The sequence below is a fragment of the Phyllosticta citriasiana genome (genome assembly GCF_038021145.1).
Source record: "Phyllosticta citriasiana strain CBS 120426 chromosome Unknown IWZ02scaffold_15, whole genome shotgun sequence".
NCBI classification, from domain to species: domain Eukaryota; kingdom Fungi; phylum Ascomycota; class Dothideomycetes; order Botryosphaeriales; family Phyllostictaceae; genus Phyllosticta; species Phyllosticta citriasiana.
Genome location: NW_027117292.1, coordinates 209,071 through 233,143, shown reverse-complemented (window position 1 = coordinate 233,143; position 24,073 = coordinate 209,071). Strand labels below are relative to the sequence as shown.

Here is a 24,073-nt window from a genome sequence, read left to right as displayed (position 1 = left end):
ATACAATAAACTCGAGTGGATGAAAGAGAAGAGAAGAGATGAAATGAGAGATTTACAAATGCTGCGGTTGTTGGACGCCTGCTGTGGTGACATCTAGGTATATTGGTGATGGACTCCCGTTTGCTCCATGCCAACTACATGTACCTAGAGAGAGGTGCGAGGTGCGAGGTGCGAGGTGCGAGGACTGAGGCTGGGGATCAGTCTCTTTCGAGAAGACGGACGACGAGCATACTGCAAAGTAAAGAAGGTACAAAACAGACATTACTATTTCGTTTCTTCTTCTTCTTCTTCTTCTTCTTCTTCTTCTTCTTCTTCTTCTTCTTCTTCTTCTTTGCCTTTTGTGTGTATGTATATACTGCTGCAGCCTCCTCACTTCTTCCTGCCAGCCGACCGACCGATCGACCGGACTGATGCTCCCGGGAAAACTGCATCTCGTCCTTTGTCCTGAATTCCTTCTTCCTTTTTTCCTTCTTCCTTTCTTTCAACAAAAAAGCATACATACATGCCACATGCTAAACAATGGACAAGAAACGAACAAACAAACAAACGCATGCCTCCGCTGCCCCTTTCTTTTCTCCCCAAATCAAATGGTCATATCAAGTAAATATATGGAAAAAAAAAAAAAAAAAAAGGTGTTGTGTTGTCTCATCAGTCAGCATCACTGACTCACACCACACAGCATCTCTTGTCCTTATCTCGTTCTCTGTAGTCAGCATCACTGCGCTCGCCCTCATCTATCTCTTTAATCATAATAACCATCATCATAATCACTGTTGATTGGTGTTGGCGTCGTTATCAATCCCCAAATCACCCACAACACCATCTACTTTCTAGCGTTCGGCGTCGCTGAGATGGTGCCCGATCAAGTCCTGCCCGGCGTCAACGATTCCGTCCATGAGGCTTTCGAGCGGGTTGTTGGCTGGTGTGGTGGTCGTGCTAGGAGCCGTGGTGACTGTGGCTGTGCTGCTGGGCGGGTTGACTGACGATGTCGACGTTGTTGATGAAGGTGTCGATGAAGATCCGGACGATGAGGATGTGGCGTCGGCTTTGATGAGGTCGGCGGCCTATATTTAGTGGTGCGCAAAAGAGGCGCCGATGTCAGTGAACGCTCCATGTTCATTGATTGCAGGGGCCAGAGGTAGTTTGGTTGGTTAGTTCAGGGATGAGGCTTGCTCACCTTCTCAGCAACACCGTAAATGCACGCCTGCAAATGCGCGGCCGGAATCATGGGCAAGACGCTGCCATCCACAATCCGCAAGTTCTGCGTGCCATACACCTTCAAGCGGGCATTGACGACACCACCCAGGTCGAGCGGCATCATCGATGCCGTGCCCGTCGGGTGGTACTCGGTGAATATGGCCTGCTTGATGAGCGTCATGAGCTGCGCGTCGTCGGCCACCTGCGCGGCCGTCGGGTACGACTCAGAGGGTTGGAGCTCCGACATGGCATTCGTGGCCTGCAGCCGCGAGTTAAAGCGCAGCGCCTCCATGAAGAACTGCAGGTCGATCGGGTTGCTGCCATAGCGCGGGTCGATGACGGGAGAGTCGAACGGGTTGCGGCTGCGGATGCGGACCTGACCGCGGCCAAAGGGCCGCATCACGCTGTAAGTCAGGTGGCCCGCGTTGTCGTTGAGAATCTCGAATTGACTGCGGTTCTCGTTTTGCAGATTGGCGACCAGAATCGCCTTTTGCTTTTCGTAGCCTGCGATGACCGTGTCGTCGAGGTTTTCGGCGAGGTACTGGCCGCTGGTCTGGCCTTGCGCAGAGCTGGCGATGCTGCTGTAGTTGGACGACATGGACTTGAGCGACGGGAAGGCGACGCCGTTGGGTGCTCCCGCTGTCCAGGGGCCGGTGTGGCTGCTGTAAAACTCTTCGCGATTCGCAACGTCAGCCGCGGAGTCGGCGCCGTACGATTCGCAGATGGGGAAACTGTCGTTGCCGTAAGGGGCATAAGTGGTGATTTGGAAGTGATCTTGGTAGTTGTTCCCGACGCCAGGCAAGTCAACGGCCGTCGTGACGTTCATGGACGACAAAAAGGATTCGTCACCGATGCCCGACAGCTGGAGCAAAAGCGGAGTGTGAATGGCCCCGGCAGCCAAAATGACTTCGCGGCGGGCAGCGATATTTTGGCGCGTAGCACCGGCATCCGTGCCATACTCGACGCCAGTGATGCGGAAGTTGGGCAAGGCGCGCTTCTCCTTCTTCTCGCGCTTGGGCATGGGCCTAGGGGGAGAGCGTTTGACCTTCCTCAGACCAAAGAGTTCCTTCAAACTGCCAACCGGCATCAAGTTGAAAATGTTGACGTTCTTGGACAAGACATTGACCAGAGAGTTGAGCTTGAGACCAGGATGGTCACCTTGACCACGAGAAGTCGCATGGACAGTGGCTTCGTTGGCGGGCTGCACAACGTTCTCAATGTTCAGCTTGGTGACAAATAGACCGTTGGAAATGTAGAGGTTGTCCCTCGAAGAAACGGGGTCGTAAAGAGCTCTCCGCGCGTCCGAACGAGTTCTGGACGTGGGATCAAGAGCCATGGGCAAGAACGAGTTTCCAGCCGACTCGCCATTGTTGGGATCGGAAGAGTCGGTTGGTACGCCGAGCTCGTTCAGAGCGGCATAGACGTTTTGCGTAGCAGGGTAAAAATATTGCTGAAAGCTGACGTTGACCGGTCCTGATGTTCCGTGAACACTGGCGTCCGTTGCTGGAATCGAGTACGTTGAGGCGTCCGAAGCAGTGACGTCGGTAGTGAATTTCTCATTCTGATACAATTAGTACGCGATCCTGACCCAGAGGCGGATGTGTTACCTTTTCAAAGTACTGCAGCATGTTGTCCCAGTTCCAGCCATCGTTACCCAGGGTCTCCCACTCGTCATAGTCTCCAGCGTTGCCCCTGTTCCATAGTAAACCGTTGATCAGGGTGCCACCACCGATTCCACGGCCAAGTGGGTAGTGGCGCGTTGCTCCATCGAGCGAAGTTTGCTCCTCAGTTCCAAAGTTCCAATCGTAGTCGAGATGTCCTGACAGTGCATCTGCAGGGGGTGACGGGTCGTTGCCCATAAAGTAGGGCACACGAATCCACTCCTCATTCTGGTCCGAGGGACCAGCTTCGAGGACGAGGACTGTCACGCTGGAGTCCTCCGTCAATCGGTTGGCTACAGTCAAGCCACTTGCGCCTGGTAGGGTCAACTGAAGCCACGTCACGCTGGTCCTAGATACTCACCACCACCGACAACTAGAAAGGTTAGCAAAATGGCCATTTTTGTAGTTGACAGAATCACTTACTAATATAGTCATACTCATCCAATATGGTGTCATTAATCGGCCGTGCCAGGGAAGGAAGCGAAACCGCAAGCAAAAGAGCGAGCTGCGAAAACATAACGAAGGACAGTCGAATTACTATGCTTGATCAATGAAAGAACCAATGGCGCTGAGAAAAACGACCAGCAATTACAAAACAAATGATAGAACGCTATAGCGAAGGTAGCGGGGAAGAAAGAAGGACGAAAACCTTACGGTTGGAGGACACTCCGTGGAGGAGAATGGGCAATCTACTTATCCATAGTGGCTGCATCCGCGTCGGTGTGCCTTGTTTGCCTACAGCACCCTTTCATAATCGCCTGGCGGAGGGCCATGGCTCCAAGCCAGGCGTCATACACACCGTGTTCGGCGGTATTATTTTTCGAGAGCTGGTTGCGCGGGTTGTTGCGGCCCCAGGTGGCCCTCTGCGGATCCGCACAGGTACCTGCAGCGGTCCGGCCTTGATTGGCCGGCAGACCGCCCGGCATCTTATGCAGATCTGCCAGAGACGGCAAACCAGCGGCAAACAAATTTAGAATGTGCTGCTGCCGCCATTGGTTTTTTTGGTTGGAGCCGCGAATGGCGTTGGCAAGTGTTGCAGCGTTAGTTTGGCCATGGACTCTTTTTTCGCCAGTGGAGCTCGTGGCTGGGTCTTCCCTGCTCTTTTCCCCAAAACCTTGTCCAACCACCGAGTTCCCCGTTTTTGTTTCACGCCGCATCCCAAAATGGAAACTTTCCTTTTCGGGACTTCCAAGAGGCAACAAGGTCCATCTGCACGCCATTGGAGCTTCATAAAGGTGCTGAGACTGCGGCCGAGTATCAGATGAGTCGTTCTCCAGTGGTATTTGGGGGCGAACAATTCTTTAATCAACATCTCTCTGGTCTTCCTCCTAGCCGTTCCCCGAGGCATGTCCCGGATGACATCGTAACGCTGTGCTGTGGAGCGCTCGGATATGGCAGACGGAGCTCGCATGTCGTTCGATCAGGCAGTCTTGCCGCTGCCACTTGCCACGCTGCGCGCAGTGCTCATCGCAATGTCCGTGCACCCTGCAGTAGATCTTTCAGGTACGGCATCACCACGAGCGCGTGAACGCTTCTTGCAGATACACCGTCGCCCATAAAGGCTAGCGAAGTTGGCATTTTTCTTCGTATTGTTTTCCGAAGCCCCGGCCCCCTGTCGAAATCACCTCGGATTGGTTTTGCACAAGTCTTGATGCCGAAAATATTGGCGGAGCGCATTGCTTGGTCGGTTGCTGCAGAGGAAGCGTCGACAGGAGTGAAGCGGTGTATTACTAAAACCGGGGCTGGTTGTAGCCTCGGCACTCCAACAGCGCGGTATGTTCCTGATTTCTCAAAGTCAAAGCGCGTGAAGAGATCCGGAAGTCACCTCAGGCCGCAGGACCCGTGGTCAACAGGGCGGTGCCAAGTGCAGCCGTGTGTCAAGAAAACACCACTTCGATCCGGGGCCGAGCCAAGCCATATGTCACCAGCCGGATTGATGGATGAACTGACTGTAGAAACCAGGGTCAGCGTCAGGAACTGCGTGGAGTGACAATGAGCTGTTGCGCTCTTTCTCCAGAGCGAGCAGGCAGTACGCGTGTAAGTCACCCGCCCTGTTGTTCCGCAAAAGAAAAGAGGCAGTACCGGATGTGGGTGCAAGGTGGGCGATGGCCAAATCCTTGGGATTCCTTCTCCACGAGCCGCACAGTGACCTAAGGCATCCCTTCAGGACTCCCCTCAAGGAAGCCGAAAAGTACCCGTGCGCATGTCGACTTTACGTGGAGGAGACTGCTGGCGAGGCAGTGCACCTCGCTAGTTTACCCATCTTGACGCCACGGTCTGCTTGATAAACGAGTTCGGCACGCTCTCTGGTGTAGCCCCTATTCCGCGGGGCTCGTTCCTCCGTCTCGATGCGGCTCGTTGCTACATGATCGAGCTTGCGACCTTAAACCACAACAAGAGTCGTCGAGGCAAAAGGCCGATGGGCGACGCCACGGCCAACCGAGCACGTCTTTGCGACATCCATGGTCTGCGGCCTCGTTGTGTTGTTGGGCTCGTCTTAAGTCACAATGATGGTGGGATGCAGCGGACAGCGAATTGTCGCGCGCGAGCCACCCTGGACCGGTGACGTTGGTGACGTTCGTTGCCGACCGAGGTTGGAAGTTGGAAAGATGGAGTTGGCGGAGAACTGGCGCCTGGACGACCTGAGTGTTAGGTTCGCTTCGCTCGTGCCAACAGTCATGATCTCATGGGGCTGCGAGTCCATAAGCCACGTAGGGCTGTACTCGAGGCTGCCCGTGACCTTTGTGAGTAATGATGGAATCTTGGATGCAAGTTGCAGGAGATGCGCTGCGTTGGCGTATCAACATGTAATCTAGCTCTTTCCTCGCCAATTCTCAGCTCAATCTGCGCGTGCGGCGTTCAGTTCTGTTGCGCAGTCAGGCCAACCCCCTCTGCCACAGCAGGCTTCGAAAAACAATGGCATATCTTAGCCATCTCTGAGGCGCCCTCAGCGCTTTGTACTTACAGATGTGATTATAAATGCTAGCAGCAGTCTCGCCAATCACTGATCAGTTAGACATCGTCACGCAGACAGCCCAAGGTAGGACAGAAACATCTATTAGATATCCATGTCCCTTATTTTTTGGTTTTCTTTCTTTCCACCGGGTCGATTGGTCCCATCCACACCCGTCATCTACTCTTCATGTCAAACGAAAGCATGAGAAGGAGAAAGGTTGTATCCTTTTTTCCCGATCCCATTGTCCATCCCCTCCTGTCTCGTCTGTGTGCCGAAGGCCCCAAGAGTTCAAGGAAAAGCCAAATGATGAATGCTCCGTAAACCTCATAGACTTGGGTATCATCGTCCAGACGCGTCGGGACCTGCCGGAGGCTATGTCTTTCCAGTGATATGAATCAATCAAAACTCCCCGATCCAGAGCATGTGGCCTTTTTCCTCGACGTTTCCCGTTTAGTCGAGGCTGCCGCAAAACCATCCCGCCGGTCCTGTTGATGATGAACAAAGGAGAGGAGAAGAGTAATAGATGAGCCGAGGGTGAAGAGAGGAGATAAAAGAGCGAATCAAAGTGGGTAGGGGACGCAAAGTTGTATGTACGAGAAGGGAGAAAAACAAAAGCCAGCAAAGCAAAACCACCGCGACTCCAGAGAGAGAAAGGGAGGGGGGAGAAAGGGGGGAAGAAAACAAAAGCCCTAGAGACTCGAGGCTGCGAGAGTGGTCCGCCAAAAAATCCCGGGACGTCAACTGCAGCCCCTCAAAGGACCCGTAAATCAATCATGCAGCCGAAAAACGAAAACGCCTCGCAGCACAAAGCATGATCAGATCAAACCGTGAGACCCCATCGCTGGTGCAGTCGAAGAAAAAGAGGAAGAAGAAGAAGAAAAAAAAAAAAAAAAAAGCCTAAAGAGCAGAGAGATGAAGATACCCAGCGCCGTACAACTACAAGAGAGATTCTTAGATCTGAAAAGAATCCGACACCATGCGCATGAAGGCTTCGAGCCAAACGACTCGGGAGATGGAATCAAAAGAGGAGTGCAAAAGTCCCCAGATCCAAGATATCCTGCGCACCAAAAAAACGCCCATTGCACTAGGTATCGACAAGTTGCAGCTTGAGGAGACGTTTGAGGTCGTTTTCCATGGTCTTGGCGTCAGCCTGGGCAGAATCGTTTCGGGCTGGGGAGCCAGAGTTGTGGTGGAATGGAGATCCGAGTCCTGGGTGAGGCGGGGTGCCGGTCGTCTGCGGCATGTGGAGACGGTCCGGAAGCGGCGATCGTTGAATGTGAGAGTCCAAGTGATTGCGCGAAGCAGTGTTGGCGTCAAGCTTGCGCTGTGCAGGAGTGTTGAGCACAGGTGCAGAACAACGGTAACCAAGCTCTCCAGTGTTGGAAGGAGAAACGTCTAATTCCTGACGCAGGTTGGAAGAACGCTTGGCAGAGTCACCGCGAGCGGCCTGGAACAGAGGGGAGAGGTTGCGATTGCCATAGTAGAATGGATTGGCTTCGAGGTTGATCTGGTTCGCTGGAGTTACCGGACCTTTGTTGAGTGATCCAGGGTTCACTGATCCGGGGTTGTAAAAAGGCGAGGGAGTGTGGAAGTCAGGGCCGCGACGAGATGGGGTACCGCCTTGATATGGTGCAGGAGATTGGGATTGCGCCTTTTTGGTTGAGTGAAAGAGTTCCTTGAGCGCCTGTGGGTAGTTTTCGGAATCTTGGTTGTTTCTCGGAAGGGACGAAGGCGCCGTGACAGACCTCGTAGCAGAGAGACGTTCCCGCGACACAATCGGGCTGGGGGAGGCGGGCTTTGGTGCATAAGCAATCGCATGGTCCATTTCCATATTGAAGACGCCATTGGAAGCGTGGCGACCGTGGACTCTTCCGTTAATCTGCGGAGGTGCTTTGCCTGGGGGGGTGGAGGCTCCGGCAGCATTGGCCTTGCGGGCCTTTTCGGCCTTGTCTGCCTTGAAGAAAAGGTCTAGAGGCGAAGATTCATCGCGAAGGGGAGCGCGCTCCGCCGGAGTGGCCTCTGTCGCTGGCGTGGCATCCGTATTGGTTGGGGACTCAGTGTTTTCACTGCCGCTACTGCTGTCGGATTCTTGATCGAACCGAGATTGAAAGGTTGCGGGAGCAGCATTTGCTGGTACAGATTTGGAAAAGAGCCGTGGCATTGGAAGAGCAGATGGCGCTGGGGAGGCGTGAAACGCAGGACCGGCGTAGGCGCTATCCCTGGCCGGGGTCGCTGCAGAAGGGTCCTTGGGCGGCGACACACGGCCATTGCCGTACCGCTGCTGCTGCATACCCCGGCGGTTCTTCTGGCCAGCTGCGGGAACTGGACTGTCAGAGACAGATCCTTCGTATGCTCGCGTCGAAGCGTTGTTGTGGCCTTCGGAAACATAACCGGGCACGACTGCGGGGTCGGCGTTGGGCAGACGTTGGTTGTAGTGATTGTTACTGTCCCGGTTCCTACGCGGACGACGCTGGCTTGATCGTGCAGGTGTAGAGATGGCGTCGGAGGGGTTGGAGGCTGCCCTGGCAGGTGTTTCGCTCTTTGAGTGGTTGTGGGCCTTGGAGCCCCTCGATGGTGTTGACATGACGTCTGACATATTTGGAGAAGCAGTGCGATAGCGAGCGGACAAAGAGCGGATCGCTTGCAGTTATAAAGGGTGGTCTCTTGAGGCCGGAGGTGATAGAGTGACGTGTGGTTGGGATCAGGGCCGTGGTTGGCTATGTTGGCGTTTGTGGACGTGGCGGGGGTCGAGAGTGGGTCAGGTGAGGGGTGGTCGAAGTTGCGCAGAGGTCGGGGCACATGTATAAGAATGGGCGGATGATGGAGAGCAGTTGGAGAGAGCTGATAATCATGGCCACTGGCGCGCGAGGTGAGTGAAGCGGAGGTGTAGAGTGTGGGAGAGTGGGAGTTGTCAGGACGGCGGCTTCTTGCCTCTACCGGGCGGCGGCTGACCCGGCCCGCCCTCAACCCGGGCCCACCTGTCAGCGCCGGCGCGCTAGGCAAGTCCGCCCGGTTGGGAGCTCTACCTATGTACCTGGGCCTCCAACATCAACCACCATCAACACCAGCATTCGACCGCCGTCTACAACACTCTGCCACATTCGTCCAGGCGCTCCATTACTCCGTCACCTCCGCTCACCAACTGCATAAAAGCCCACCACCCATCCGTATCTACACCATGGCCGACGTCGACATGACTGATGCTCCACCCGCCAAGACGAAGGCTTCCAAGTCTGGCGAGGGCGCCAGCGAGGGCAAGAAGAAGTTCGAAGTTAAGAAGGTGGGAAGAAGTCGAGAGTTTGGGCAAGATCAAAACTAAAATACGCGCAGTGGAACGCCGTCGCGCTGTGGGCATGGGACATCGTCGTCGACAACTGCGCCATCTGCCGCAACCACATCATGGATCTCTGTACGCAGCAACCACAAGGCACTCAGAATGCATCTGACAGAAAGCAGGCATTGAGTGTCAAGCAAACCAAGCTTCGGCAGCTAGCGAAGAGTGCACCGTAGCCTGGGGTCTCTGCAACGTAAGATAATACCTTGAATACCTGAATTGAAGCTGACGGCGAACAGCACGCGTTCCACTTCCACTGCATCTCGAGATGGCTCAAGACGCGCCAAGTCTGTCCGCTCGACAATCGCGACTGGGAATTCCAGAAATACGGACGCTAAGCGCGCAGGGAGGTTCTGTGGTTTTGAGGCGACAACTGGGTAAAAGGATGGAGGTCTGATGATAATGACGCGTGCACTGGCGGCGTTGAGGCAAAAAGGTCAAGAGGGTTACATTCAGCTTCGGAGGCTCTAGCAAACACAATTCCAAGCCCTTTGGGCTACCAACGCCTGTCCCAAGCACACGATTTCTATGTGACTCGCTGGCCATCGACCTCGACTTCTAGACCGCTCAGTCCCGACGAGTGTGAGGGTAGCCATGTGACGGGGTTTTTGTTGAAAAAGGGCCAGGGTGGAACGACGACGAGGAAGGTAACGGCAGCACCGGCAAGGAGAATCCACAGGGTCAGGGCAATATTCTGGGTCGAGTAGCCCACGAGGAAAGCGACAATCTGGCAAAGTTAGGAAGGAAGTAGCCTGGGTGGGTAGGGCTTACGCCGGCAGTGGTGAGTAGAGCAGTCGTCAAGAGCTCGGCGAGGCGCTGGCCATCGAAGTCCTAGAAAGACAAAATCAGATGGTGTTTGTGCATGAGAGAGCGTGACCAACTATTTGACCCTCGAAGACATCGCGGGCCTTGTCGAGCAGATTGTCGGCCATGGTTGTGGTGGTGAGGAATGGGCGACGTGGAGCGAGTCCCGAGCTCAGCCCAAAGGCCAAGGGACCGGAGCGGAGCGTCCGTTCGCGAGGCGGGTGATGATTGCCGGGATGTTGACAGCGACCAGGTGAGCGGTTGAATTGAATTGGCGCAAGTTGGCGCAGCGATAGCGCAGGTGCAGGTGCAGGTGCAGATGAGAGGGGAGTAATTCGCGCGTGTGGTTCTACGTGAACCAATTGATCGAGTGGGCGTGAGGCTTTGAGCGACTTTTGGTGCGGCTGCCGTCCAGGTCCAGACAAGCTTCTTGGGTTCTCAAAGCGGCCTAGGGCGACGGCAAAGCTTTCGCCGGCGCGAGAATTTGGCCGTGCGGTGCTCTCCTCTTCCGGTTCCTTCTCTCCACCCACCGCACGAACTCTCAAGGAATTTCTGTCCTCTCCTCACCAATCTCTCTCTCTCGCTGTCGGTCGACTTGCACCGGACCGGACGCTCACCTTCCATCGCTCACTCGTCTTTTATTCCCTCATAATCTACACGCCGCATCGTATCCCATTTCCGCCGTTGCGGCCTGCGTTCGCGCTCGCTGTCAGTCTTGTCTGACCGACCGCCTCCTCGTCCGCAGCCCAAAGCCCGTAGTGGCTGACCACGCCCAGTCGACAAAACAAGTTTCTTCGCTTCCGGCACCGCGCCGTCGCTATTCTCTCAAAACCACCAAGTTGGCGGGCATCAAGGTCCTCAGGCTCTCCTTCATCCGCCCTCTCCTCGGCCCGTCCCTTTGGGTCTGCGGAGGCGACAAGAAGCCTCCATAACTGGCCCTCTTGCTTTCTCGACCCCTTGGCTTGCAGCTGAAAACGAAACTTAAAAATCACCACGTACGGTTCCGGTGGCGGGAGAGGTAATACTACCTCGCCAGAGATAAAAAAAAAAAAAAAAGGGACCCGGCTTAGTGTAGGGCGGATCCCTACGCCGAGCCAAACAGTCAAGTTGAGCGCCTTCACGCGGTGAGCGCTCACAAGCGGCTCGCCAAGTCTCTGTTCGACAACGCTTCGCACGAACACTGCCGCAAACCAACTCGACGTAAGACGTCAAAATGACCGACACGCCCAGGTCGGGTCACTCCCACACGCGCTTCAGCACTCCCGTGTCTGAACTCGACGACCATCGTAACCAGCCGCAATCCCTCCCACTCGCCGACAACCCAAGCCCTCAGGCTTCCCGTCGTGGTACGGCCAACAGCCAGCACTTGACTCACGCCGAGCGGAGGGATCTCTTGACTGTCAATAACGCGCTGGAACGGCACGGCCTGATTACGCGAGATTTTGAAAACGCCATCGTGGATGACGACCGCAGCCCGCTCGAATCGTCCGAAAACGCCGGCTTCTTGGGCCGACGGGGCTCTATCAGCCCCATGACCCAGCGAAGGGACACCTTTCGCCGTCCAAGGGACGTGACGCTGGTTCCAGAGGTCACCAAGTCAAAGTCGCGCTCCTCGTCCAAGTCGTCTCGCTCCATCTCCCCGCCAAATTCAGTCGATGCCTTTGCTGACCCGCGCCGACGCGACCGCGCTGGAACGATAACCTCTCAGCGCGCGCCCTCTGACGTCGACTTGCGTCTCCAGCGAACCGTGTCCCAAAACACCCAGAGGCGTCGGCCCACCTTTAGTGAGGAGAGTCGCCATGGCACCATCAACGACACCAATTCGCGCCACAGCTCAGCCGAGGAAGACGTTTGCTTCCCTGTCGCATCAGAGACTGGCAAGACTTATCGCATCGACTTTGAAGAGTTGGAGGAGTTCGTCGCCGAGAGCGATCCCCGGACAAAGAATCCCATAGTGCTCCCGCTCTCGCACAAGCCAAGCAAAGCCAGCGTCAAGTCGACCAATTCCAAGCGCGTCTTTCACGACTTGCGCAAGAAGCCTTCGTTGGCCGAAGTTGCCAAAATTTCCGGGTCGGCTGATGCTTATATGCCGCGCCCTGATGCTGTCGACAGCGGTGCCGAGCTTGAGGAAAAGAAGGCCGATGTCAACATTCAAAACCCGGGCCTCATCACAAACACGCTCGAAGGATATCCCAATCGATGGACGTTCTTCTCTTCTGAGCTCGACGATACCATTCACGCTGCAGACCTAGGCGGTCTTCTGATGCCAGGTGAGTCATTCCGGGACTTGTTTGAGCTCCCGCCCGACTCTGGCATGTGGTGGCTCGACATGCTCTGTCCCACCGAGGAGGAAGTCTTTGCCATTTGCAAGGCTTTCGGCGTCCATCCCCTTACCAGAGAGGACATCCTCACCCAAGAGGCGCGCGAAAAAGTGGAGCTTTTCAAGCAATACTACTTCATCTGTTTCCGCTCCTTTTTCCAGGTGGACAAGACTAGCGAGGACTTTTTGGAGCCCGTTAATGTGTACGCCGTCGTTTTCCGCGAAGGTCTCTTGACGTTTACGTTTGCGCCAAACCCGCACGCGTCCAACGTGCGAAAGAGGATTGGACGGCTCAAGGATTACATTTCCCTGTCCGCTGATTGGATCTGCTACGCTCTAATGTAAGTCAATCATCCCCTTCGACACAACCCTACTAACCAATTTAGTGACGACATTGTCGACAGCTTCGGTCCCGTCATTCGAGACATTGAACACGAGACCGATGCGATCGAAGACCAAGTCTTTACTGCTCGCGCCGAAGACAGTCGGCAAATCTTGCGTTGCATTGGCGAGTGTCGCAAAAAGGTCATGTCAATGATGCGACTCCTCGGCGGCAAGGCCGACGTCATCAAAGGCTTCGCCAAGCGGTGCAACGAGCAGTACGACATGGCTCCCCGTGGTGACGTTGGTCTCTACCTTAGCGACATTCAAGACCACGTCGTGACCATGATGAGTAACCTCAGTCACTTTGAAAAGATGCTGTCGCGCAGTCACTCCAACTACTTGGCGCAGATTTCGGTCGACCACTTGACGCAGGGTAACAGTGTCAACGAGATGCTGGGTAAAATCACCCTCATTGCAACCATCCTCGTCCCGCTCAACCTCATCTGTGGTCTGTTCGGCATGAACATTCCCGTTCCGGGACAGGACAGCGGTACCTTGGCATGGTTCTTTGGGGTCCTGGGTGTCATGGCTGCCTTTGTGTGCACCTGCCTAATTATTGCGAGGAAGATGAAGTACGTATGAAGGGGAAGAGTTTCCTGGTGTGTGTCTGGTCAAAAAGACTTCCTTGCCGTGGTTTCCGCCTCAGTTTCTCGCTTCTTGCTTGGTCATCAGTTTCTAATTCAACGTTTGCCCCAACCTGTTGTTCTGCTCGCGTTGTATGTTTTTGATTCGCTAGTCTCTTCGTCTTCCCTTTGCCGTTGCGAATGATCTTTTCAAGTTTCGTTTTCAACCCCCCTTTTCATATCCCCTTGGCAAAAAGGCGCAAACGAGCGAGCGAGCATGCATCTGCACAGCAAGCGAGCAAGAGAGACGCCATTTCTTTCTCTTTCATCATCGTTGTTGCATCGTCGATTGAGATTCTTCCTCCCTCTTCTCCAGTTAATCCCCACTCCACACTCCTCCTAGCTCTGTTAGTGTGTTTGCGTTGTCATCTCCTCTTTGATTCAATCTTGTTGGGTCGTAGATGGGTAGATGACGTTGATATTTTTTCTCTTGGCTTTTCAAGTCCGTTGAGAAAGGGTTGGGAGGATGTTGGACGAAAGTGTTGACTTAGTTGGATTCTTGTGTTGTGCGACGGCGATGCGACGCGCGTGTATATCTACATAGCTCCCCCTTCCCCTGCCCTCTCAAGTATACTTAGTCTATCCACCCTACCCGTATAGCATCGTACAAAAAGACGTCTAAAAGCCCCTATTTTTGTTGGAAATTAAGGTGAGATGAGCTGAGTATTTTTTCGCGTTGAAGTCCACGTATATGTTTGCTTTCCAATTGCCTCGCATCTCCTTTCCCCCTTATTCATGCGGGACAGGCAGGTATAACAAACCCGTCCGTCAGTGACGACTAAAGCCGGTGCACGCACCAGACCAATCCATACGCCTGCCTAACATTCATTCAATTGAAGTGCTGATGTAGCCTCCCTAGACCTGTCACTTTTCCTTCGTTCCCCTGTGCGGGGGTTCTCTCTGTTGCAACGTGAAAAGCGTCATATTATATGCATTCTTCTATCTATGTTTATCTACACCGCTGACCTTAGCGAGTATTAATTGTTCTGTCTCATTTCCGCCATCGATTTAGGGATGTAGGTGCAGGTGGAATAGACGGAGGACGGCAAGATTGGTCTACTGCCTGTTTCTTGACTCCCTTCTCCTCTCCTCCCTGCTCCCCTCTCCTGTGTTGTCAATCACAGTCACACTCATCCTCTCAGGCGTAGAGATTGTCCTGTCCCTCTGTGTCTCCTCAGTCGGCCGCAGCCCACCTCGGCAAAACACCCTCCAAGCCGACGATTCGCCCTGGCGCAGCTCGCTCGAGCCGTGCGGCCTTGGCGCGGTGTCGGTGTCGGCGGCGGATTCGATTTTCCCCGTCACTTTTTCACGTCCTCGTCGACAACTTCCAAACACGTTCCGACAAGTCATAGCTCTGGCGGAAAAGACGATACCAAGACAGGGGGGCTGTCACGCCGGCGATTGCGGCTAAAGACAATGAGTGAATGCCGGTGCGGTAGAAGACTCATCCATGTGTGTTGTAGGGCCTAGGCGGAGGGCGTGTGTGGCTGAGGCAGCAGCAGCAATGATGCGAGCTGGGGAGCTTGGCGGTGGAAGAGGCTGATGGCTGATGCTGTGGATGGTGGTAGTGATGGACTACTGAGTCAAGGATACGGTGTCAGGAGGGTCTTTTATGTAAGAAATGGGGCCATGGAAAGATTTTGAAAAACAGATATGAGAGACCTCTCATTCCATTTGCGGGTGTTCATCGAGGGCTTTCTCAAGATGCCTCAGTGCCGAATGCTTGTCGGAAAAACTTGGGGTTCCCAAGAGCCGATGTAGCTGTTGGACTACAGCTTCTTGTAGTTCTCGACGTAGGCACCATTAGTGAAATAGCTGTCGTTGCATAGGCTGTTGAGATCCAAGCGTCGCGACCTCGTTCTTGCAAATGAGACGAGAAAAGTAGTGGGACAAAAACAGAAGTGCCAAAAATAATGCTGCGGGTTGGCTATGAGATGGGAATTGGTTAAACATGCCTCGGCATCCTGTTTCCTGTCAATTGAAGATATCATTGAGCTGCAAACACTCCAAACCAAGCACCACGTGTCGCGGCAGGCGTTTGTCATAATCTAAACTGGCATCGAGTCAGATGTAGGACAGTCGGTTCGCCGATGGCGGCACGTCTCCTGTCATGGCGCAGTCAAGACGCATACAGGACCAAATCCGCAGCTGACAAACCTTAATGGCCGCGCATGGGGTGATGTGTGCAGCCCTGGCGGACGAGCGTGCCGGCGTACCGTGTGTTCCGATTGGAGCTCACGAGGTCGACCGGGATCAAAAATGACGAGGACTGGGCTGCTTGCAAAAGGGAAAATGCCATCAGTCGGTCCCGGGCTGGCTCATGGGAAATTCCAGCTCCCCGTCAAAATGCCATGGCACGGAACATGCTTTTTCTTCAGACGCGCGGGTTCCGCTGCTTGTTGGGATGGTCTACTTGGCTTCCTTGGCCACTGCAGTACGCCGCGCATGCCTGTAGCACAGTCTGATAACAAAAAAGCAGCATAAATGATTGGTGGCATAGTCTGGCCTCGCTCATGATCAGGGTCGACGCAAGAACCGCCTGTAAGCGATGGGATGAGGTTGCAACAAGGTAGGTGTGAGCCGCGAGTCAGGGCCTGGGACACCCAGGGCAACGATCGAGATCCAAGTGATAATGACCTCTTCAGCGCGGAGAGAGCAGTGGTCTAGCCAGCAACGTAGAAGCTTGGGCTAGTAGCATTAGGGCCGATTGGCGGTGATGACGAGGAGAGATGGCCGACGAGGTGTTGGACCCGATTTGGAAATGCAACCGGACAGGCGGCTCAGAGTTTCGTCTTTTGAGGCGGCACAATCGAGAATGAGAGGCCTGATGCTGAGTGCCACGGGGCAGTCGAGCCATTGGGCCAGACGCGCAGCGGGGGGCTTGGGATGCTCTTGTAGCGCATAAAGGAACCAGCATGGCGGGACGGAGCTAGCGCTTCATGGTGACGGCTATATTTCTAGCCATTACGAGATGTGAGAAGCAACAAAGAAAAACGAGGGCGACAGTGGTGAAAAAGGCAACAGGTAGCGGCATGTGGTGGCTTGGTGGGCGGGCAAGCAGCAGTTGGGAAATCCTTTCTGATGTTCGAGTCAGCGGTGGTTTTTTGGCCATAGTCGGCAATCAGCAGATCCACTTTCCCATGGCGAAGAGAGGGTGATGGGCAGCGTAGAATCCGATCCGTGTCGACATTTCGATTCATCGACGTTGATGGTTTTCTCCGAAGCCGACGCAGATGCAAATGCAAATGCAAATGCCAATGCCCTTCGCGCCAAGAAGTGCCGCCGAACATGACCCGTGCGCGTCTCTCTCTCTACCTACTACCTACGCATCCACACGCCATCGCATCGCATTGCTCTGGCTTCACCTACCGCGCCCGCCCATATCCACAACCAACAACGAACCCTCATTTACTTACTGCCTTGCTCCCGCGCCGCTTCAGCCTGCTTCGCCGCTCACGAACCCTGTCTACCTTTTCTTGGTCCACCCCTCCCAATCTTCCCCGAGACACTGCCCCGCCGCCGCTCTGCTGCCGCCGCCCGCCCTCCACATCCGACTTTTGCGACCTAAACAAAAGACGCCTTGCGCTTGTGCTTCTGCTTCTGCTTCTCGAAATACTTTAGCAATCGCACCTGACACAGTTGCAACCGCACAATCGCTTCCTCGCCTGCAAACCGCCCGTCTTTGATCGTCCGTTGCCTCGTGGAAACAAGCTCTTTGATGACGGCTGCTGCAGCCTTCTAAAAGTCTTCACCGAGCCTACCTCTTTCCAGCCGCTGCTCGCACCTTTTTTTGCCCCATACATTCTGCTCGTCGGTCGATATATCGCCATCGACATAGCATCTGCCCGGATTTTCCACCCAAGCCCAGTATCGGGCCTCGAGACGCACGCACGACGGTGCTACCACGGTACCTCAGCGACGCGAACTCTGCAACCAAACTTTCTTCGATGGTCCAACAAACAGCCACTGCACAGGGTGCCATGGCCCCGGCATATCCCGACGACCAGTACATGGGTTGGAGTGAGTCGGCCATGAACGGCGTGTCTGCTTACCCCGAAGGATCCCTGTACGATGCCAACGTCCTCTCCTCGCTCCAAAACGGCGTCTACCCCGATGGACAAGTGTCGAGCACGCAGCTTGTGCGCCGCCCAAACAACCACCAGTTGACGACCCGTGATTTTGGTGGATACGGGCACTTGTCACAAAACGGATGGCAGGAGGAAGAGGAAGAAGACTTGGAAGCCATGGCGCTCAAGGCCAAAAAGGAAGCCCAAGCCAAGAGGAAGCAAATCCCACCGTTTGTGCAGAAGCTCAGCAGGTAGGCTGCTCACCCCAGAGTCCGTTTCGCCCCTGACTTTGATAGTTTCCTCGACAATTCGAACCACACCGACCTCATCCGTTGGTCCGACGACGGCAACTCGTTCATCGTCCTCGACGAAGATGAGTTTGCCAAGACGCTCATCCCAGAGCTCTTCAAACACAACAATTATGCCTCATTTGTCCGGCAGCTCAATATGTACGGCTTCCACAAAAAGGTCGGTCTTTCCGACAACTCCATGAAGCAGGCCGAGAGAAGAGACAAGAAGACGCCAAGCGAGTACTTCAACAAGTACTTCAAGAGAGGTCGGCCCGAGCTGCTCTGGTTGATTCAAAAGCCGAAGAACCCGCAGTCTGGTGCTAAGCGCAAGCGTGACGAGGACAAGAAACCCGACAGCGATGAAGAAGGACGCAAACTTGAGGGCGAAGGCCTCGGCAACCAGGAGATGCAGCTCATCCCCAAAACCGAATATAACTCGATGCGCAACGAGATTCGCCAGCTTCAGCAGCAGCAAAAGCTGATATCGGGCATCATCCAGCAAATGCGTCGCCAAAATGAGCAATGGTACCAACAGGCCAGCCAATTCCAAAAGATGCACGAGCGTCACGAGAACTCGATCAATGCGATTCTGACGTTTCTTGCGACGTTCTACAACCGCAGTCTTGAAGGTCAGAGCGGTGTGAACATGAATATTGCCGACATGTTTCCCCAGTCCATCTCGCAAACCAACCAGAATCAAGGAAGCGTGGTTGACATGGGCGATTTCCAGGAGGTAGAAGTGCCCAAGAACACGCCCGTGCCGCGACCCAACAAACGACCACTCGCACTGCTTCCCCCGCCTGCCGCCACCGAAAAGTCGCCCAGTCCTCGCATCTCGCCGGCCAATGGCTCTTCGCGCCCGAGCGCCAGCCCCAAGAGTCAGCCAACGCGGACGCCAAGCTTCTACAAAAAGCAGCAGCAGCAGCAGCAGCATGGGTCCCGCTTGAGCGCCAGCCCGCAGACACCGCTGGAGAACCAGTTTTCATCGGCAACTGCCAGCCCGGCCATCAAAGCAGAGACTCCACCGTCTTTACAAATCCCAGGCACGTCTGATGACATGATGTCCGTCATCAACTCGGTAAATGCCAGCTCAAACACCTCGAATGGTCCGCAATTCGATTTTCCTGCAGCCCTGTCGCATTTCCAGACTGCCGACGGCAACACTCCTCTGACTCGGCAACAACGCGAAGACATGTTATCGTTGATGAATGCGGCGTCACCTGGTCTGAACGGCGAGCACAACAATGCCCTCATGAATCCTAATCCTCCGCCAATGCCTTCTCTTGAGCATTTCGGTGCTCACCAAGAGCAGCTTGATGTGCTTCAGCGGCTGCAGGAGGAGCAAAACGCACGTGTGCAAAATCTCTCTGAGCGGCTAGCGCCAATGAGCCCACACGGCTCCATTCCCGGCCTTGCATCGTATGATGCGTCCCTGAGCGGCCAAGGCGATGCTCCCCCAAGCGACTTTGATCTTGACTCGTACATCCACACGGACGCCGACAACTACTTTGGTGACACCACGTCCGCAAACAATGGCACCAACTTCACGCCGTTGCCCAATGACGAGAACTCCGATTTTGACTTTGGAAGGTTTGTCGCAGACTTGACGGGTGCGCAACATCAGGATGCTAGCCTCTTTGGCACTGATAGCCCGTCGGATATGGCACAAAATGGTGGTGGCGTGGTCGAAAGCATTCCGAGTGAAGGTGCTACGCCTCCCGAGACAGAAGTCGTGAATGGAGACAAGGAGCCGGCGGAACCGAAATCGCCGCGAAAAAAGAGGAAGACGGGTTGAGTTGATTTGCTTTCATGACAAAAATCTTTCAGGAATTGAGTTTGGCGGAGTGAGCGGGTTTCTCGGCGGCTACATTTGCGCAAAGAGCTGGCGTATGGACGGAGCACGGGCACAGCACAATGGGACATGCACAACTGGGTCTCTGGCTATTGCGGTTTTGGTTTGGCGGCTTACTCTTTATGAACTACTCTATTCATGACTTCTCCTTCTGGCATCCAAGGGCTTGACTCGAAGAAAGGACCGCTGAAGTCATTCTAGGACGAGCTACGGCCCAACGATTTTCCTTTGATGATGATGATGATGATGGTAACACTGGCAGGCTTGCACGGCGTTAGAAGGAATTCCGTTGACCTTGGGGCGCCTTTTTCACAAGTGTTTTTCCTGGAGACGGACAAAAGCCCCGCGACGAGGCCCAGAGAAGGAATAATACGAATGCTCCAGCACGACTCGCATGAATTCACGTCTACACCTGGATGGGGCAGCTCACGACAACAGACACGGGCCATCTTACACAAGCTCGAAGCTCCCGTTCCCGTCCGGTTCTCTGACTGACGTCATCCCCGAATCCACCTCACCGCAGCTCTGGACCCTCCCTCATCCAGCTACGTTACCTGCATGTACCTAGGGCAATGAACATCCTTCAGGTACACACAGGTACATGTGATTCGCCGATAGACGGACAGCAGATCGACCTGGTACCTCCCAGTCCTTCCCTGATCCTGCGACAAGCTTCTCGAGCCCTCTCGAATCAGCGACTTCCTTGGCGGGGGGCTGGGATGTGAAGATAAATTACCCTCTTGTCCGCATTTGTCGTGCAAACCAACGAACCAGCCATCGACCCACCCCAACGAGGACGTTCCAATCGCTCGACGGATCAACAGTCATCCGTTTTGCTATCAAAGACACCGCATCCTTCCTTCACTCTCTTTCCCCGCCAGCCACCAGCGTCTCGCTCGAGTCCATGCCTCCACCTCTTCTACCAATCGGTTGCCGCGCTACGCGCTTTTGCGGGCCTCAACCTCTCCAATTCGACCCTGTCTGCTGCAAACTCAAACGCAGCCCAGCAGTTGGCCTCGGAAAGAAGCGACTTCACCCGGGATGACGCGACATGATTTCGGAAGAGGACTGGGCACAACAGACATGCGTATCAAGACGAGATGGGAGAGTGGAAGCGGAGCTGCTCAGTCCCTCTGTTCCTGTTAGCGTGTGATGCCGCCGGTCATGACAGCTGACTGGACAAAACAGAGAGCCATGTAAGCATGCCGTTGACGCACGAGCAAGGGATATCCCAGCACCGCGGGCTGTACACTACTATCTGGCCCACCGTCATTTTTCTATCAAGTCCAACATGATGCGCAGATCGAGCCACACACAAACGACGACGAGCGTGGCTGCAAGCCATGGCTTCGGCAACGGAACAGATCATCTCCGAGCACAAACTTCGCCCTTGGTGAATGCACGACGCCGACGAGCTGTGGTCGCTGGGAAAATAAACGCCTCTGCTGTCCGGCGCCGTAATGCGCCGGCATTTCCCTCTCTGGTGGAGTCCGCTCGGGGATACTGCGGTGCCCAGCCGACCTTCTCTCAATTGGAGTCGCGGCGAGAACCTCACGAAAAAAAAAAAAAAAAAAAAAAAAAAAGCGCATCGTGGCCGCTGCGGAATTGCAGCCTGTCGATCGTAGGGGCCGCTGCCATATGGAAGGGATGGCGTTGTCGGGGCGTTTGGGAAGGATTGCGGGAGGATGAAGGATGGATGGCGGAGGTGGAGCGCTTCCAAAGCCACGGCCTCGTGTGGCGCAGGCACGATGCTCGGGGGCCGTTAGGTTGGAGACCCATCACCTCGGGCCTTTGGTTGATGCGGAAGACGAGGCTGTCTGGTCCATCGCGGGCTGCTCTGAGGTCCTGAAGAGCAGAGTGTGGGACCGGGTGTAATCACCTAGCCAGCAGCAGGCGGCTTCTCTCATCGGCAAAAAGACTGTGAGGAAATCTCCAGCACTTGCAACCTGCCCGCAGTATAAGCTCCTTGAGCGAGACCATTCACTCCGTCATGATGGAGTCAAATGCATTGAACCACGCCGAGTCTACGCCCACATGTCGCTCTACCATCCTCAAGTCCAGTCCACAAGCCGTCGAATCTCCCGTCATGCCTCCCCGCTACTCGCTACCACTTCCACTCCTCTCCAACTTCCGCCCTTGAGCACTTTCCGCGCCTCCAAGTCTCCATACACTCCAGCATCGAAGAAGCTTCGCGAAGATTCTCGAAGCTTCTCCTGATTTCCCCTCCCTTCCTTCGCCACTGGGGGCAGCACCTGCTGTCAAAAACGCGTCTCGCCGTTGAATCCCAAGCTCGCCGTGACAATCAAACCATCCAAACATCGCCAATCCCTGGCTGTGGCCTGATAAGCATGCAAACGCCATCATGCAGATGCCAAGGGGTAACGGCGAGGGCGAGGGCGAGGGCGAGAGGCCTTGATGCCAGCGGCTGGATGGCCGGTGTGACAGCTGGCTTCTCATCTAACAGCCGGGGTCTCGACCTTCATCTACTTGCTATTCTTCACATGGCAAGAATGGATGTGGCCTCGCTTCCCCTGAAGGATTGTGGGGCATGGCTCGCCTTCGTCCTGCCTCACCGACGATACCCTTCTCCGGCCGCGAGTCTGACGCCTATCGGCTGCTCGGAGACGTTCCCAAAGCGGTTTCTCGGCTTCAGATGCAAGCACCTGTGGCCAGCAAAGCAAGCACGCGGGCGAGAGATTGGAAGAATCACCTCCATGCTAGCGGAAGCCGACATTAGTCCCCTCCTCTTGGTTGAATCCGTGCCTGCAAGCGTCATCCAACGGCTCGGCACATGTCGTCTCGCGTACCGCTTCACTGAGTAGAAGTCGAGAAGTGTGAGGCCAGACGGGCAACGGAGCAAACAAGAATCCAAACAAAAAGCGAGACCGTCAATTTTTGCAGCGCAAAAAGGCGACTTCATCTCCCTCATCTCTACCAACGCCATCACGCCTCCTCCGGGGCAGAAAACGAGCCAAAGTCTCAGCTGGCATATACCAAGATTCCAGCGAGCCCGCAGAGGCAGAGACCACGCACGATCGCGGCCATGGGCTCCACACTCGAGCAGGGAACAGGGTGCCACATGACAAGGTTGGACGTAGCGAGTGCCATGGAAAAGTGCACTTTCCCATGGAAAAGTGCACTTTCCCATGGTCCATTTCCCATAGCCACCGTCTGGAATCCGGTTTGCGCCGCCTAGGAGCATGCGTGCGTGCGTGCTTGCGTGCGTGGGCCGCCGCGGCTAGGGCCGAGCGTGGAAGGCTCCGGGGGCTTTTGTGGCTGCTGCTGCTGCTGCTGGGTGTGGGTCCAGTCGAGAGGGGGTCGAGAGGGTCCCGTCGTCTTCTCGTGCGTGCTGCTGTGGGGCCTCGTCGTCGGCCGGTCGAGACGGCGCGAGCGCTGCTACTGCTGGTGTGTCTGCCGGCTGAGTCGTTTGGCCCAGGACAACACTGCAGACCAGTCTTCGATTGTTCATGCATGCGGTGCGGTGGAGACACCAAGGCAACGGCGTCTCCGTGTCCGCTTCGGTGCGCCGTCGTGACCGAGGCAATTGGGTCACGGACGACGGTTCCTGATTGCGCTGTCCATGCATGCAAAGTCTGCTGGATCATTTCCCCTCTGCATCGCAGTGGAGCGCGTGAATCGGGCATTGTCGACGAGCAGAGAGCGTCAGAGAGACGGCCATGACGAGGCAGGCTTCTTCCGTACGCGCGCACTGTGTGAAGGCTCGGCTGTGCGGCAGCAGAAGGGATGGGGGGGGCGAAGGGTAGTGCAGGGCAGGGCAGTCAATGCGGCCGACGGCCACATCCGCAGGGAGCTGGCATAGATCCTACTGGTCACCATGGCATCGTTTACAGTCATGGTGATGCAGCCGGTGTCAAAATGGCGGCATGGGAGTGGGTGCTCGCCTCGGCCGTGTCCACATTTTCGACCTTCACTTCTGCCGCAACGGCCCAGCTCACGACACGGGGCGCCGCGGTTGGTTGGGATCAGCACAAAGGGCAGCCAAGATGGTCCTGGGGGCCTCCTCAGACATGTGCAGCTCCCGACGGATGTCATTTGCCGTTCCCAAAGTCGCGTGTGTAACTGTCCTGTTTGATTCATGGTTTTTTGTGGGTTGAGGGAGATGAAAAGGGGACACCTTGACCGGCCGGCAGATCGAACGTTTGTATGATGATCTGGAGACTTGACGAGGTACTGTGAGTCTAGGCTGGCACTCGTGGCCCCGGGGGGGGGGGGGGGGGGGGGGTTGTTCATGCACTGCGAGTTAGTGGCGGTGGCGGCGTAGGCAGGTTGGGCTTAGGGGATGAAGTCAGTTCCTGGGCCAAGGTCGGGACAGAGGACAGGTGTCCGGCTTGTTGCCATCGCGTGGGATATAGTCATGCTTGTGCTTTGCTTTGATGCTCTGTTTGTCCTCGTTTGCGTCGGCTGGTGGGCGGAGGGGAGTGAGACGTACGTGGCCCCTGAAAGTTTTTCGCTTCCCTCTTTCTCGGCATTTCGGTACTATATTTGGTCATCAATACGGTTCGTACGCTTTCTTTATGCGCTTCATCGGGTTCAAAGAGCTTGGAAGGTTCTTCATGCAAATGTT

At 55.2% G+C, this 24,073-nt stretch overlaps 7 protein-coding genes across 7 annotated transcripts; 3 read left to right on the top strand and 4 right to left on the bottom strand.

The window, feature by feature from the left end:
* Positions 1-1,156: 1,156 nt before the first annotated feature.
* Positions 1,157-3,173, bottom strand: IWZ02DRAFT_384685 (choline dehydrogenase; the record flags this gene model as incomplete). Its single annotated transcript, XM_066765353.1, has 3 exons — positions 1,157-2,194; positions 2,405-2,758; positions 2,805-3,173. Coding segments are annotated over 3 exons (1,761 nt in total), but the record flags the coding sequence as incomplete, so codon positions are not given.
* Positions 3,174-7,054: 3,881 nt separating this feature from the next.
* IWZ02DRAFT_358901 (uncharacterized protein) lies at positions 7,055-8,305 on the bottom strand (the record flags this gene model as incomplete). Its single annotated transcript, XM_066764322.1, has 1 exon — positions 7,055-8,305. A coding segment is annotated over one exon (1,251 nt), but the record flags the coding sequence as incomplete, so codon positions are not given.
* A 468-nt stretch (positions 8,306-8,773) lies between these two features.
* Positions 8,774-9,576, top strand: IWZ02DRAFT_461682 (E3 ubiquitin-protein ligase RBX1-like protein). Its single transcript, XM_066768230.1, has 4 exons — positions 8,774-9,094; positions 9,145-9,223; positions 9,271-9,341; positions 9,388-9,576. The coding sequence occupies exons 1-4, from the start codon at positions 8,843-8,845 to the stop codon at positions 9,484-9,486; spliced, it is 501 nt and encodes a 166-aa protein (XP_066618934.1). The 5' UTR covers positions 8,774-8,842; the 3' UTR covers positions 9,487-9,576.
* IWZ02DRAFT_461680 (microsomal signal peptidase 12 kDa subunit-domain-containing protein) lies at positions 9,577-10,369 on the bottom strand. The gene is made up of 3 exons (XM_066768229.1): positions 10,030-10,369; positions 9,920-9,979; positions 9,577-9,875 (listed from the first exon to the last, which is right to left on the bottom strand). The coding sequence occupies exons 1-3, from the start codon at positions 10,078-10,080 to the stop codon at positions 9,675-9,677; spliced, it is 312 nt and encodes a 103-aa protein (XP_066618933.1). The 5' UTR covers positions 10,081-10,369; the 3' UTR covers positions 9,577-9,674.
* Positions 10,370-10,920: 551 nt separating this feature from the next.
* IWZ02DRAFT_86180 (cora family metal ion transporter-like protein) lies at positions 10,921-13,329 on the top strand. The gene is made up of 2 exons (XM_066771329.1): positions 10,921-12,613; positions 12,659-13,329. The coding sequence occupies exons 1-2, from the start codon at positions 11,166-11,168 to the stop codon at positions 13,236-13,238; spliced, it is 2,028 nt and encodes a 675-aa protein (XP_066618932.1). The 5' UTR covers positions 10,921-11,165; the 3' UTR covers positions 13,239-13,329.
* Positions 13,330-17,096: 3,767 nt separating this feature from the next.
* Positions 17,097-19,575, top strand: IWZ02DRAFT_86118 (uncharacterized protein). Its single transcript, XM_066771326.1, has 2 exons — positions 17,097-17,597; positions 17,643-19,575. Exons 1-2 carry the CDS (start codon positions 17,227-17,229, stop codon positions 19,429-19,431), a joined length of 2,160 nt encoding a protein of 719 aa, XP_066618931.1. The 5' UTR covers positions 17,097-17,226; the 3' UTR covers positions 19,432-19,575.
* A 2,768-nt stretch (positions 19,576-22,343) lies between these two features.
* Positions 22,344-23,226, bottom strand: IWZ02DRAFT_86126 (uncharacterized protein). Its single transcript, XM_066771327.1, has one exon. The coding sequence runs from the start codon at positions 23,130-23,132 to the stop codon at positions 22,377-22,379; it is 756 nt and encodes a 251-aa protein (XP_066618930.1). The 5' UTR covers positions 23,133-23,226; the 3' UTR covers positions 22,344-22,376.
* Between the last annotated feature and the right edge of the window lie 847 nt (positions 23,227-24,073).

Coding starts and splice junctions, on each gene's coding strand:
- IWZ02DRAFT_86126 (XM_066771327.1), bottom strand. CDS start 23,132: ATGCCCGATTCACGCGCTCCACTGCGATGCAGAGGGGAAATGATCCAG.
- IWZ02DRAFT_86118 (XM_066771326.1), top strand. CDS start 17,227: ATGGTCCAACAAACAGCCACTGCACAGGGTGCCATGGCCCCGGCATAT. Junction 17,598..17,642: donor TTTGTGCAGAAGCTCAGCAG/GTAGGCTGCTCA, acceptor TGACTTTGATAG/TTTCCTCGACAATTCGAACC.
- IWZ02DRAFT_86180 (XM_066771329.1), top strand. CDS start 11,166: ATGACCGACACGCCCAGGTCGGGTCACTCCCACACGCGCTTCAGCACT. Junction 12,614..12,658: donor TGGATCTGCTACGCTCTAAT/GTAAGTCAATCA, acceptor TAACCAATTTAG/TGACGACATTGTCGACAGCT.
- IWZ02DRAFT_461682 (XM_066768230.1), top strand. CDS start 8,843: ATGTACCTGGGCCTCCAACATCAACCACCATCAACACCAGCATTCGAC. Junction 9,095..9,144: donor AGAAGTTCGAAGTTAAGAAG/GTGGGAAGAAGT, acceptor AAATACGCGCAG/TGGAACGCCGTCGCGCTGTG. Junction 9,224..9,270: donor CAACCACATCATGGATCTCT/GTACGCAGCAAC, acceptor GACAGAAAGCAG/GCATTGAGTGTCAAGCAAAC.
- IWZ02DRAFT_461680 (XM_066768229.1), bottom strand. CDS start 10,080: ATGGCCGACAATCTGCTCGACAAGGCCCGCGATGTCTTCGAGGGTCAA. Junction 9,980..10,029: donor ATGTCTTCGAGGGTCAAATA/GTTGGTCACGCT, acceptor TTGTCTTTCTAG/GACTTCGATGGCCAGCGCCT. Junction 9,876..9,919: donor CTCTACTCACCACTGCCGGC/GTAAGCCCTACC, acceptor TAACTTTGCCAG/ATTGTCGCTTTCCTCGTGGG.